The sequence below is a fragment of the Xyrauchen texanus genome, chromosome 2 (genome assembly GCF_025860055.1).
Source record: "Xyrauchen texanus isolate HMW12.3.18 chromosome 2, RBS_HiC_50CHRs, whole genome shotgun sequence".
Lineage (NCBI taxonomy): Eukaryota > Metazoa > Chordata > Actinopteri > Cypriniformes > Catostomidae > Xyrauchen > Xyrauchen texanus.
In genome coordinates, this window is record NC_068277.1 from 32,070,833 (window position 1) to 32,085,454 (window position 14,622).

Sequence of the window (14,622 nt, forward strand, 5' to 3'; positions counted from 1 at the left end):
CATGCAGTGCAGTCAGACAAGTCAGTCAGTGAGGCCAGATTATTTGTGATAAGGAACTATATTAGTCTGAAATTCCAATTCATCTTTAATGTAATATGCTAGATGTAGAACTGCTGAAAGGATATCAAAGACCTAAATGACATTGCCCTATCTTCTCATAATCAGAATTAGAATAGGGCTTGTTAAAGACTTTCAAATTAATACCATCTCATCTACATGACTCTAGTCTCACTCCTCTCGACAGCTTTAGTAAAATTGCAATGAGAATGAAAAGGAAGCTTTTCTCTATGCAGTATCAGTAATATATAAGTTATTATAATGAGTTTATTTCTTTTATTAATCTCACCAGTCAAGTGTACAACAAAAGACAACCTTTAATGAAAGTGCTCAAAATGAAACAAATGTGAAGATGCTGTGTGTTACCCGTCTCTTTTTCTGTTCCATATTGGCAGCCTCTTTTGCTGTGAATACAAATGAGTAAAGCTGAATTAGTAATTCATTGCACTGAACCCCCCAAATACATGATGAAAAGGAGGGACTGAAAAGCTTTTACTTCAGAGCAATTTAATGTATGAAAGACACATTTTTACTCTGAATCTAAAAAAGACACTTCTCTATGCTCTTCCTAGTGAGTGTGTGCATCATATGTGACTCAATTTTTTATAAGCACTCTGAGAAAAACTTGGCCAGGTAACGTTAACTTTTAATTCACATGAAACTGGAGCTACACACAAACTCCAAAATATAACAGCAAATTCGATCTACTAGACATCCACCAAAAAGTGACTTACATTGTCCGTTCTGGTACATTTTAATAAATACGGGCAGATATAAATAAGGTGACAGATATAAAAAATGCAGACAGAAGTCCAATAAAAAGGTACACAACCAACAAATGGGACAGGATGTTTCACTAGTCATTCAACAACAAACTAGCAAGTTTAATATTTTTAGCTGTGCTACTTTTAAAGGAATGAATTGAGAGATGCAACTTGAAGTATTTAAGCGTGCTGACAGCGTGTGGCGCATCAGCGTTCTGCGGACTAGCTAGAGGGTCAAAAAGCGGCCACTATGTCTGAAAAACTTTTATGCTTAAAATGTTCATGTCTCCAAATACATAAGTCAATCAGATGGGGTATCATTTGAAATATTCATATGAATATAAAAGTCTTTCAAATACCACTTAAATAACCAAATCATATGTCAATTGAAAGCTCTCAATCCCAGTAATATTTTTTTGCCCTAGTACCACAACTTGAAAGATTTTCAAAAGAATCACAAAGAGAAATATGATACATGTAAATACAAACATCTCTTATGTGCCGATCACTGCTGCTGTAAGCCCCAAATAGCTAAACTTTATCTACTTATAATTTTTTTTAAACTTTTTAAACATTCTATTAATTTTTTACTTGTTTGAGAGTTTTCTTGTGTGAATAAACCAATGTAGGATAATTATGACCAATTTTTGCAGTTAATCTATAGTATATATATATATATATATATATATATATACATACATACATACATACATACATACATACACACACACACCAGGCATAGTCCATAAGTTAATTTGTGAGGTGTTGTGGAAAATTTAAAGAACAGTATTTTTTTGGAGTCTGTTACAGATTCTTTATGGTGAACTACATGCGCACCCACAAAAATGTAACAGTTATGAACTTTTGAAGCAACTCCAAGCACTCTTGTTACATTGAAGTGCATCATTCTGTGTCTAAAATGAGCATAAGCAGTGTTGTGCCCCATGTTGAAGTGTCTCTTACAATATACCTCCAATTTGTTTTGTATTTATCAGTTTTCCTAATGTAGGGCTGCGCTTAGCATCCATATGTCTACAAAATGTGAATACCATCCATATACCCCTAAGAAATGTATTAAGCGTCCATATATTCCTAAGAAACGCATCCACTAACAATATGAAATGACATTTTGCCCCAGGTACTGTTGCATAAGAAGATTTGCAAATAATCGAAAAACCAGAGTTACCTGCGTTTTTTTCCTCTGACGGTAAATCTAACACTTATTATCTCTCTAAACTCAATCAAAAATAATTGATCAGTTAATAGTGGGCAAAATGGGTCCTACCTTTTGTGGCAATGTCCAAGTAACTCTTGACAAGAGACACAAGTTTCTGGTTTTGGCTGAGTCGTGCATAGTGATAACTGTCATGGCCAAATCCGTCCATGGTAGTGACATCAGCGCCATTTTTCAACAACACCTCCACAGCATCTTTACACGCATATTCACAACCCAGAATCAATGCCGTCCTGAGAAAACCAAGTAGTACACATTTTTATAATGAATGGCAATGGCAGCCAAGTAGTATATTCGATGAAGCATCTGTGACTTCTCTAAGACAATAATTGCACAAGAACATTGAAGCATTCCATTCTAATATTTGTATAAATAAAAAATAAAGTGCATAAGGGCAATGAAATCAAGAAAAGAACAAATAAATACCAATTAGTTAAGGATTTTTTATTTTTATTTACTTATTCTGTTTGTCTCTGACTGTGATGTCACTTCCTCGGTCTAACAGCAGCTGACAGATGTGTGGATGGCACATTTGAGTGGCAAGCACCAATGGTGTCCGACCATCCTACAAACGCACACAAACCAATTTAAATGTTTGGAAACACATAAGCTCAAAAAGACAAGGCATGAGAAATCTTAACCGATGAGGACAAAGCACATTTGAAATTCAAATATATACTGCATATTAATTATAATAATGTATATTTTATAATATATGATAGATTTTAATGTTATAGATTTGTAACAGTATTATTACCTTTTAATTCGACACATTTTTAAGAAAAAATATTTGAAGAATTAGACAAAGTATACAATTATCAGGAAATTATTATATGAGGGATATACACTCACTGAGCACTTTATTAGGTACAGCTGTACATCTACATATTCATAAGATTTTCTAATCAGCTAAACATTTGGCAGCAGTGCAGTGCATAAAATCAAGCAGAAATGGGTCATGAGCTTCAGTTAATGTTCACATCAACCACCAGAATAGGGAAAAAAGTTAGCAGTGATTTCGACCGTGGCATGATATTTGGTTCCAGATGGGCTGGTTTGAGGATTTCTGTAACTGCTGATTTCCTGTGATTTTAACAATCTCTAGAGTTTAATCAGTTTAGAGTTTGGTGCCTAAAACAAAAATCATCCAGTGAGTGGCAGTTCTGCGGACAGAAACACCTTGTTGATGACAGAGGTCAACGAAGATTGGCCTGATTGGTTTAAGCTGACAGAAAGACTACAGTAACTCAGATAATCACTCTGTACAATTGTAGTGAGCAGAATAAAATCTCAGAATGCACAACATGTCAAACCTTGAGGCGGATGGCTACAAAAGCAGGAGACCATATCAGGCAATTTATCAGGACCACAGTGAGTGCTCAGTGAGCGTATAAATGCATATGCATATTAACTCACAAAGTCACTGGCATTAACTGATGCTCCACTGTCACAGAGCAGCTTCACACTGGAGGAGCAGCCAGCCATAACTGATGGAAGAGACAAACAATGATACTCCAAAAAATTCCCCCCTAAACATCTGAATAAGATTCAGTTGACTCAACTTACATTTACATAAACATTTATATTTATAAATTTAGCAGGCACTTTTATCCCAAGTGACTTACAAAAGGAGGAATAATACATAAGCGATTAATCTTGAGACATCAGTATGAAAAGTGCTGCATTACAAAATTTCACTAGCATCATAATAGTAGTATTCAATACAGATTAGATTGCAACAAGAATATATATATATACACACACACATACATACATATATTATTAGGGCATAATAATATATATTAGGGCTGTCGATTTAACGCGTTAATTCAGTGCGATTAATTTAATTATAAATAACGCATTAAAAAAAACGCAATTAATCGTAATGCCCCCGGATTGTAATAAGGAAGATTCCTGAGAAATGCAAGCTTGTAGTACCACATTTACTCCAGAGGGCAGTAATAGAAATTTCAGCTGTGTGGCAATGTATATATGTATATATGTTATTATATATACACAAGGCATGTAACGATCAAATTTCACAATATGATTCGATGCATAGCCTCACGGTACGATACAAAACGATACAAGGACCCACAAATGTTTTGCTTATTCTTAATCAAGGATTCAACACAAATGTCTTTTAAATCATAAATGCCACAAAAGTGTCTGACATTGGCAACAAAAAAAACTCTTAGTACTTAAACAACAGCACTGTTTGTCACTATTTTGTTTGATTGTAATGAGAAAAACTCATATGAACTCACAATTGTCATGTTTTTCTTGAGAAAATAAGTTTGTCTACACATTAGTCATTTAATTCTGAATAGCACTTTTCATATTACGCAGTTTCAAAGCAGATTTACAGAAAATCATGCCCTGTTGTCTGAAAGCCCCCTGTGAACAAGATGAAGGGACTGTAAAAAGGAAAATCTCCTAATTTAGTTGTGAAAAAGAAAAACTCGAGAGGAAACCGACATCTAGTTCTATGATATATGTACATAATCCAATATCATTTAGCGGCTTGAGAAAAATCAGATCGGCACACATATTGTTTTTTGTTGTTGTTTTTTTGCCCCTTCCTCATGTAAACTTTATCGGCATTATTACTGGCTTGTAACATCTGATATAGTGTTGTACTCAAAGCTGTTTACATTTTGAAGTCAAAAGCAGATAATTATAAGTCATGTAATTGCGGGTTTCTTACATTGTTGGTTTTTTGAATAAGCTGTTTTTTTATTTTATTTTTTATAGTTATGGCTCATAACTTATGAGCGTCTTGCTGTGCATGTCATGCTCGGTGTCGGCTGGGAGAGGTGGATGTTAAACTTACTGCTGCTGTTTCTGCCCTACAAACCCACCCACCCATCGATTTGCGGCGTGATGTTGGCGTAAATAAAACGACATGTTTGATGTACTGTAGCACCAGGACATGACATCATTGTTTGGCAAATTCGACTAGCTGTACAAGCTACTTGGTGTTTGCCATCAATCTTTTCACCTATATACTGTAAGTTGCTCTGATTTCCTGCGAGCTCGGCACCGCCTCTCCGGGGAGGAGACTGTTCCGTAGCTCTCAATATTGCACTTGGTTTTAAATACACTTTAATGTGATTATGTATTGTACCCTACATATGGTATTGTATAGTAAGCATCATATTGTACGATAAAATATGATACAATATTTTTTACACCCCATATATATATATATATATATATATATGTGGAAAAGGTATGTCTTTAGCCTATAATTTGAAGACAGAGAGTTAGTCTGCCTATGGATAGAGTCGTTTCATCAACAAGGTACAGTGAAACCAAACCTATAACCACACTCTCAAAAAAAGTTAAAAAATAAATACAATTCAAATTCCATTTGTGCATTGAACATATGCAAAACCTCTAAATCTTACATGAAAGCCCTCTGAGGGATGGAAAATAATTCCCTGAACTTCATCTTATTGATTACGAGTGCAGCTGCCTCAAAGAATCCCACTCAAGCGTTTAAATATTCAAGGGTAGTGGAAGGAAGGTGGTGGTGGAGGAAGGAAGACCAAGGAAAATGGAGAGTGAGCAAGGAGAGAGTGGGAATCTATTGAGTGGGGTGGAATAGAGAAGAATTCACAGTTTAATTTCAATAAAATCTCTTTTGCTTACCGGCGTCATGCAAGGCTGTTCTTCCCTGCAGGTCCACATTTCCCACTGGGCAGTTGTGCTGAAACACAAAACACTGTCATGCACTCAGTCAGACCATTCATTGACACTTCAGCCATTAAGCTTCAGGTCAGATGTCTAACTTTTAAAAACATGGTAAATGGTCTGCACATATATAGCGTCTTTTTAACCTTAGTGGTATTCAAAGCGCTTTACGCTGGGTCTCATTCACCCATTCACACATCAATGACAGCAGAGGTGCCATGCAAGGTGCTAGCCTGCCATTGGGAGCAACTTGGGGTGAACCCCAAGCTGCGCCCAATGAAAGGCTCACTGTCTTGCCCAAGGACACTTCGTCATGTGGAGTCGTGTGAGCCGGGAATTGAACCGCCAACCCTGTGATTAGTGGACAACACGCTCTACCACCTAAGCTACAGCCGCCCCCTATCAGAAAAAACATCCCTGAATACTGACTGGCCTAGAACTGTTACATATTTAAACACAAATTAAGACAAGAACAGAATGACAGGTGTGTTAGACTCTCTAAAGTTTGAAATTATTCTGAACCAGAGAAGTGAAATCAGGTTAAGCAAGAGAAGAGTGTTGATATGAAACTGGCTCAGTGGTTTTGGATCCCACCTAAGACTGTGTTCACATTTCTAAAACCTATTGTCCTCTCTCTCGATCTTCCACTTTGTCCTAATTCCTCAACCCAATAATTTTTTATCTCCCACTTTTTTTGCTCCATTTCAAACCAAATAACTTCCCTTGACTTCAGTCACTATAAAAAACCCTTTTACTCTAGCAACAGCCTCCAAAACCAGTAGCAGGGTCACATGGTCCTGCTGGCTAACTGTGTCATGGGTAACTCTATCTGATGTGCACTAAGAGCCAGGCTCAGATTGCACATGATGATGGCATAGAAATATAGACTGCAGGTTAAAGTGTGGGCAGCCTGTCAACACTGCTGACACCCAGCAAAATCTCTCATCCAGTGACTCAATATTGTTGGCAAAAGCAGTCCACACTCAGTTCACTGGCAGAGCGTTATGGTTGATTGCACAATATATTAGCTGGTGTCTGAAAGACATATGTTGGACCAACTTTAAATGGAAGTTAAATCAAATGGAATTTAACAGAAAATGCTTTCAAAGCCAGTTTCATATAGTAGAAATCGTAGTACCTACACATTTTGTCAAAATTGACTTAAATCATGGCTCTTAGACCAAGATATGTCCTGTTACAAAGGGGTTTGCTTTAGCTATGTTCATATTCAGAGAAAGCAGCGTATGAGTACTGCAATAATGACAAAATCCACAGTAAAACCAAGTACATTTTGAAGTAATTTTCTTTTGTTTCAGAGTTGGCATAATTACAGAGTTCTTGTCTTTCTAAAACTCTGTACATGCTTTTTCTAATTCTGTTCCCATCTCTTTCTGGTACAAGCAATTAACACAAACCAGTCACTGAGACAAAGAAACTGTTGTTGGAGCTGTTAACACAAGGTTTGTGTTTGTTAACACAACAACGATTTTGTGGATTAATTAATTAAAATTTAAACAACATATCAGCAAACAGAGTCTGTCACGCTTTGCCTAAAACCAGTATAACCTTCTCAGAATCAGGATGTCATTATGCAAATGATAACAAGTTTGTTTATTTGTTAAATAGAAGTTATTTGGCTGCATCTGTTTTCTTCAAATGTACTGTACAGATGGCAATTAAGACTAAACAACCCTTCATCTAACCATCACCGTACTCAGAAAACCACACATCTACACTAAGATTATAGACAGAAAATACAAAAAAAAAATATATATATATATATAAAAAGCATTGAGGACTGAAAAAAGAGCTAAGAATTTCTGGCTTTTTTAGAAAGAGCACAATTTCTACACAGCACAAAAAGAACACTTAGTAGTTTCTATCCACTACATACAACTATGTAGCTAGTGAAAAAAAGCTTTACCTGGAGTAGTTTCTGCACACAAAGTGACTGGCCATTTCTGGCTGCCAGGTGCAAGGCATTTTTTCCTACAAGAACAAAACAAATCATTGAGGCATTTGGAAAACAAAAATGCTTCAGCAGTTGCAAGAAGGACCAATTTAGATGCTTGTGTGAGAATATACATCGCATGCACTCACATTTCATGTTCTCAAAGATATTGATCAACTACTAAGAATATTGCAGCTCATGTCTGTAAACATTTTGAAATACAATTAATAAAAAAAATAAAATTAATTGGTGAATTGTATGCTCATTTTACCCCTTAAGAGCAATATTGTCACTAGAAAATTGTGAAACATGTGGGCTAAAATGGTTCTCGTAATAATATGTTTTAAAAAAAACCTGTGTGGATCACAACCCATGGTTCAATAAATGTTAAATTATTAGTGATTTGCATTACTTAAAGGAAGAGTGCACCCAAATTGATAATTCTCTCATCATTTACTTACCATTATGCCCAAACTTTTTATGGCTTTCTTTCTTCTGAAGAACACAAACCAAGATATTTTGAAGGAGATATTATGTGAATATGATAAGTCAATTCTTGTCAACACATCCAAGCCCAAAAAAAAAAGGACATAAAGTCAGCATAAAGGTACTCCATACGACTCGTGGTTTAATCCATGTCTTCTGGAGCAATGTGATCAGTTTTTGATGAGAACAGACCAAAATGTAACCCCCTTTTTACAATAAATCTTTACATTGCAGTCTCCAAGATGTGATCATGATTTGAATCTGGATTACACTTCCTCCTGTTTTACACATGCGCAATGCGCTGTACATTGTGTGCAGCAAGCGTGAAGAGGTATAATTGAGCTTCAAATCATGAAAAAAAAAAAAGGAGCTCTCATCTGTTCCTCACCCAAAACCGATTGGATCGCTTCAAAAGACATGGATTAAACCACTTAAACAGTATGGTTTACTTTTAAGCTGCCTTTATGTCCTTTTTGTAGCTTGGAAGTGTTGAACCCTATTGACTTGCATTGTATGGACATACATTAAATCTCATTTAAAATTATTTTGTTTGGGTTCTGCAGAAGATAGACAGTCAAATGTATTTGATACGACATAAGGGTGAGTTAATAATGAGAGAGATCTTTCATTTCTGGTGAAATTATTCCTTTAAAGTGACACAAAAACCAAAAGAGGGTACACACGAATCATAGACAAATGTTTTGTAGCAGTTTTGCAGTTTTGAAGCTAATTTTGGATATATCTCTGCTATTTGAATATATGTGTGTGATGCTGAACTCTTAGTGTACACTAGATGCCAGTGTGTCACAATCATAATTGTTTTTTTTTTTGTTTTGTTTTTTTTACTGATTCTTACAATAAATAAAGAAAAGAAAAACATGTATATATAGAATTAACATTTAAACCCCACAACCACCCTCCCCCTCCCAATCCCCAACCCAGCCCTGACCCCCAACAAACATCCCTGTGGTCACATTTGAATATATACACACACAAAAAAGCAAACAAACAACCAATATTACATATATACATACACTCACCTAAAGGATTATTAGGAACACCATACTAATACTGTGTTTGACCCCTTTCGCCTTCAGAACTGCCTTAATTCTACGTGGCATTGATTCAACAAGGTGCTGAAAGCATTCTTTAGAAATGTTGGCCCATATTGATAGGATAGCATCTTGCAGTTGATGGAGATTTGTGGGATGCACATCCAGGGCACGAAGCTCCCGTTCCACCACATCCCAAAGATGCTCTATTGGGTTGAGATCTGGTGACTGTGGGGGCCATTTTAGTACAGTGAACTCATTGTCATGTTCAAGAAACCAATTTGAAATGATTCAAGCTTTGTGACATGGTGCATTATCCTGCTGGAAGTAGCCATCAGAGGATGGGTACATGGTGGCCATAAAGGGATGGACATGGTCAGAAACAATGCTCAGGTAGGCCGTGGCATTTAAACGATGCCCAATTGGCACTAAGGGGCCTAAAGTGTGCCAAGAAAACATCCCCCACACCATTACACCACCACCACCAGCCTGCACAGTGGTAACAAGGCATGATGGATCCATGTTCTCATTCTGTTAACGCCAAATTCTGACTCTACCATCTGAATGTCTCAACAGAATTCGAGACTCATCAGACCAGGCAACATTTTTCCAGTCTTCAACTGTCCAATTTTGGTGAGCTCTTGCAAATTGTAGCCTCTTTTTCCTATTTGTAGTGGAGATGAGTGGTACCCGGTGGGGTCTTCTGCTGTTGTAGCCCATCCGCCTCAAGGTTGTGCGTGTTGTGGCTTCACAAATGCTTTGCTGCATACCTCGGTTGTAACGAGTGGTTATTTCAGGCAACGTTTCTCTTCTATCAGCTTGAATCAGTCGGCCTATTCTCCTCTGACCTCTAGCATCAACAAGGCATTTTCGCCCACAGGACTGCCGCATACTGGATGTTTTTCCCTTTTCACACCATTCTTTGTAAACCCTAGAAATGGTTGTGCGTGAAAATCCCAGTAACTGAGCAGATTGTGAAATACTCAGACCGGCCCGTCTGGCACCAACAACCATGCCACGCTCAAAATTGCTTAAATCACCTTTCTTTCCCATTCTGACATTCAGTTTGGAGTTCAGGAGATTGTCTTGACCAGGACCACACCCCTAAATGCATTGAAGCAACTGCCATGTGATTGGTTGATTAGATCATTGCATTAATGAGAAATTGAACAGGTGTTCCTAATAATCCTTTAGGTGAGTGTATATATACACACATACACACACACACACACACACACACACACACACACACACACACACACACATACATACACATTTAAAACTATATGATCACAACACTGGTCAGACTCCTATGTGTCTATTCCCCACATCGATGAACACCCCATCGCCCAAAACACAGAGTCTGGGGCAAAACGAGTGCCCCACATCGATGAACACCCCATCGCCCAAAACACAGAGTCTGGGGCAAAACGAGTGCCCCACACATCACACACTCTGAATCTTCAACCAGAATTACTGGATCTCAACACACCACCAAAAAATATGGGCCATGCTCCAATTGGCATTGTCAGCAGGTGGGTGTGTCTTTAAGACCAAGCCTATACAATCTAGAGGGGGTCCTGATGCAATTTAAATAAAAACTTAAATTGCATCAGGCACACCCTTGCATCTCTAGATGCAGACTTGACATTTTTTTGAATCCATGTCCACACTCCTTCCTCCAATACAAAGTTAAAATCTTTCTCAAATAATATCTTGAAAGAAGCTAAAGCTCCGTCCCCCAGACTCTGAATTAGCAGGGAGTAATACACTGATGCCTCATGACCTTTTCCAAAAGCAGTAATCACCATTCCCAGAGTATCTGGCGCTTTAGGGGGGTGTATCCTACACCCAAAAATAGTACAGAGCAGGTGGCACAGCTGTAAATACCTAAAAACCTGAGATCTGGGAATGCTGAACCAAATTTTCATAAGAGCTCAACCACAATCATCTTTGACAGTCTCAACAGAACTATTTACATCAGTTTTCTATATATATATCCCAAAAAATGTTATTTCTGTAATTCTACAGTGTTGTGTATTTTGCTGTAGCATTTGGTTTAATGCTTGTAAAAGTATGGCTTTCTGAAAAAACTAAATATTGGCAAATAATTTGCAAGTATGAAAAGATCAGTAGCAGATGATCATGATGTCATTACAGGAATCTGCTTCAAATTGCATAATCAGTGCATCTATTAAAATGACGTGTTAAGAATTTACCAAACCGATATTGAGAAATTTGAACTTTTTCCACCCCTAATTCTCACCTGTGGCATCAGTGGTTGTGGCATCCACACCATGATTAAGAATAAGATTCAGGCAGTCGAGATGTCCTCTGGTGGCAGCAAGATGGAACCTGCAGAAAGATAGAGAGTGAGAGAGAGGAGAAACTAATGAGAGGTGAATGAAAGCGTGCTGAGTTGTGGCAATGGCATGTTGAAAATCGATGCCCGCTTTTACCAGCATCATCTGGAGGAGGAAAAGACTCTTTAAGAGAAATTCATCTCCTTCTCCCCATAAATCTATCCACATGCAAAACCTCTCACAATTCAACATAAGTATACTTCATACATCCATTACAGAAACATACTTCAGTGAAATGCATGAAATTGCTTTAAAAGCCAGGTAACAATGTTCATATATTTCAACTCATTCACATTCATGTTCACATCTCGGTCTCATATGAGAGTCTGTTTGACCTGAAGGCCCCGGCATACGGCAAAGTGCTTCTTCGTTCTTCGCTCGGAGACAAACAGTAGTAGTTTGAAATATTCAGACACTGGCCACACCACTGTGGGAGGCATTTCAGGAGTATTTCAATATTAGGATGCACATGACTACTTATAAAACCTAAAAATGGCATAAAATGTGAAAGACTTCATGCGTCATTCTATGAGTTGAACTCGCACGAGATTAGAAAAACAAGCTGTTTTAACCACTGGATGATGATTAAAAGATATACAGTATGCAGTAGATTGTGTTATTTTTCATGTTTACATTCTATATTCACTAATGCGATGACATGCTATACGCAGCCATAATATGCGCAGATAACACTGTTATTGTACATTTATGATGGCAATGATCCTACTGCAAAGATGTGTGTATAAAAGGGTGTTAATGGGCAAAATAAAGACAAGAATGAGACAAAAGAATGATGATAATAGGGGCATACCTTACTATGGGCAGATGTATGAATGGCTTTTGCAGCAGACAGCACATGAGTGAAGCAGCTTATCAAACAAAGTCATTGGGCACTTAAGAGTATTTGAGTAGATTTGATGTTGGTAAATTTGCAGCAGTTCACTAATAACTCTGCAATCTCAGGTGTGTTCATGTTGACTGATCTTAACTGACTGAACAATGTAACTGAATCTATAGGTGGAGTGAAACGAAAAAAAAAAAACAAAAAAAACACCTTTGTTTGGGCCAGATTTTTTTCCAAATGACATCACACCCATTTATTCTTTGATTTCGAATGAAGTGTACTGGGGCCTTCAGAGTCTGAGACATGGTGTGAAGAGATGTGCAGATGTTCACCTGTGTTTGGGAAGCATTATTTAAGACAGGGTTGATGGTAGGGCTGGGAAACAAAAATAGATTCTGTTCAGACCATGTGAGTGGAGCAGAGCGGTGATAATTCCACCTGAGTGGAGAGCACCTTTTTGAAGCTTCCACTCTGCTCGCTCAACCCAGAATGCCTTCGTGATATGTTGGTTTGGGAACCTGTGCAATAAGAAATAGGCCCGAGGGAGTTCAAACATTGTTTTAGTGAAAATGCAAACCTTATAGCCTACATAAATGCAAAGTATAAATCAAAGTTAGAATGAAGAAATCGAAAGGGAGTGTGGAGAGAATGCGAGAATTAGCAAATATTCCTTTGCAATACACGTCACATTGCCTTACGAGCACGAGGATGTGCTGGTAGTGCAAAATAAGGTGAGCTAGTAGGCTACAATACCATTTGATATTAAATTAATAAATAAGTAGATAGTAAGGTATTTTGTTGTTTTGCAATCATGTCAGTGCAGCTGCCAGCTAGATGCAGGCCCGGTTCTGTGGGGTTGCAAATGTTAGGGCACCCTCAATTGAATATGTAAGCTTTATTAATACTGTATATAGGCAAAGAATATTTCCTTGAATCCCGACAAACACACACAAAAAATAATAAACATGTATGATCTTGCAGACCAGTGTGTCCTAATTAGCAGACGCAGCATTCTGCTTTCATGCCTTCATTGTACTTTGAGCATTTGATTGGTAAAGATTTCCGCTCTCGCATTGAGAATTTCATAGCGGAATTATCTCACTTAATCGACCGCCTGTTGCTTTCGATTTCTGCTAAAAAGTGGCACATAACTGCTGATCAGTTTCCCAAAGCCAAATCCACATCTTAACAATAAGTGAAACATAAAACATGGACTCTAGATTATTTGTTGCTGATAACATCTTCTGACATCACTTCTGCATTCAAAAAGATATAAATGCTTATACATTAGAAATATGTTTTTTTTTTCTTAAACAAAGGCAGTGTATTTTCTGAATTAAATCATTTATATTTGTTTTGGAATCATTAAACATGATTTAATAATATAATATAATATATATATATATCTGTCAGGGCTGTCGATTTAAAGCGTTAATTCAGTGCGATTAATTTGACAAAAAATAACGCGTTAAAGAAATTTACGCAACAAATCGCACCATAATAAGGAAGATTCCTGAGAAATGCAAGCTTGTAATACCACCTGTATACTCCAGAGGGCAGTAAGTGAAATTTCAGCTGTATGAGCAACGCACAGTTTATACAGTGAAGAAAACACTTCAGCAGGCAGAACAACACAAACTTGCGTTACATTCTTGCATTCAAAACACTTGATGGAGCGCAAATCCGAACTAAGGGATCTCAAGATGTGTTTAAAGATTGAGTATTAAACTATATTTAACTTGAAACAGGGAACTAAACATTTTATGTTTATGATGCAATGCACCCGAGACGCTATACAAGCATGTCTGATGCAGATGTACATTGACGGGTCCTTAAACAAGCCCTCATAATAAATCTCGAACTGATAGACAAATTCACTTGTGAAATGGATTGCTGTGAACTGTGTGTCAATGATTGACTTATGATCAATAATATGGTAGTAAACAATACATTGTATTCTAAAGCAGCTTTTTGAATTATCTTATCAATGATTAACTCTTCTGCCACAAGAATGTAATGCATTTTAATTATCTGAATATTGTTTATTATATATATATATATATATATATATATATATATATATATATATATATATATATTTAAAGATAACTATGTATAATTATATATTGATATAAATATGCATAATCTTTATATATGGAATTATTGTTATATGAT

The 14,622-nt window shown here is 36.9% G+C and overlaps 1 protein-coding gene across 4 annotated transcripts in view; it reads right to left on the reverse strand.

Moving 5' to 3' along the window:
• LOC127617083 (uveal autoantigen with coiled-coil domains and ankyrin repeats protein-like) overlaps positions 1-14,622 on the reverse strand; it is a 93,143-nt gene that overhangs the window by 10,418 nt on the left and 68,103 nt on the right. For all 4 annotated transcript variants that reach the window (XM_052088991.1, XM_052088974.1, XM_052088969.1 and 1 more), the window contains exons 3-9: positions 11,507-11,595; positions 7,676-7,740; positions 5,710-5,767; positions 3,472-3,542; positions 2,514-2,620; positions 2,107-2,288; positions 424-461 (exon numbers count right to left, since the gene is read on the reverse strand). In XM_052088991.1, coding sequence (XP_051944951.1) covers positions 424-461; positions 2,107-2,288; positions 2,514-2,620; positions 3,472-3,542; positions 5,710-5,767; positions 7,676-7,740; positions 11,507-11,595 — 610 coding nt within the window. The remainder of the gene's footprint in view (positions 1-423; positions 462-2,106; positions 2,289-2,513; positions 2,621-3,471; positions 3,543-5,709; positions 5,768-7,675; positions 7,741-11,506; positions 11,596-14,622) is intronic.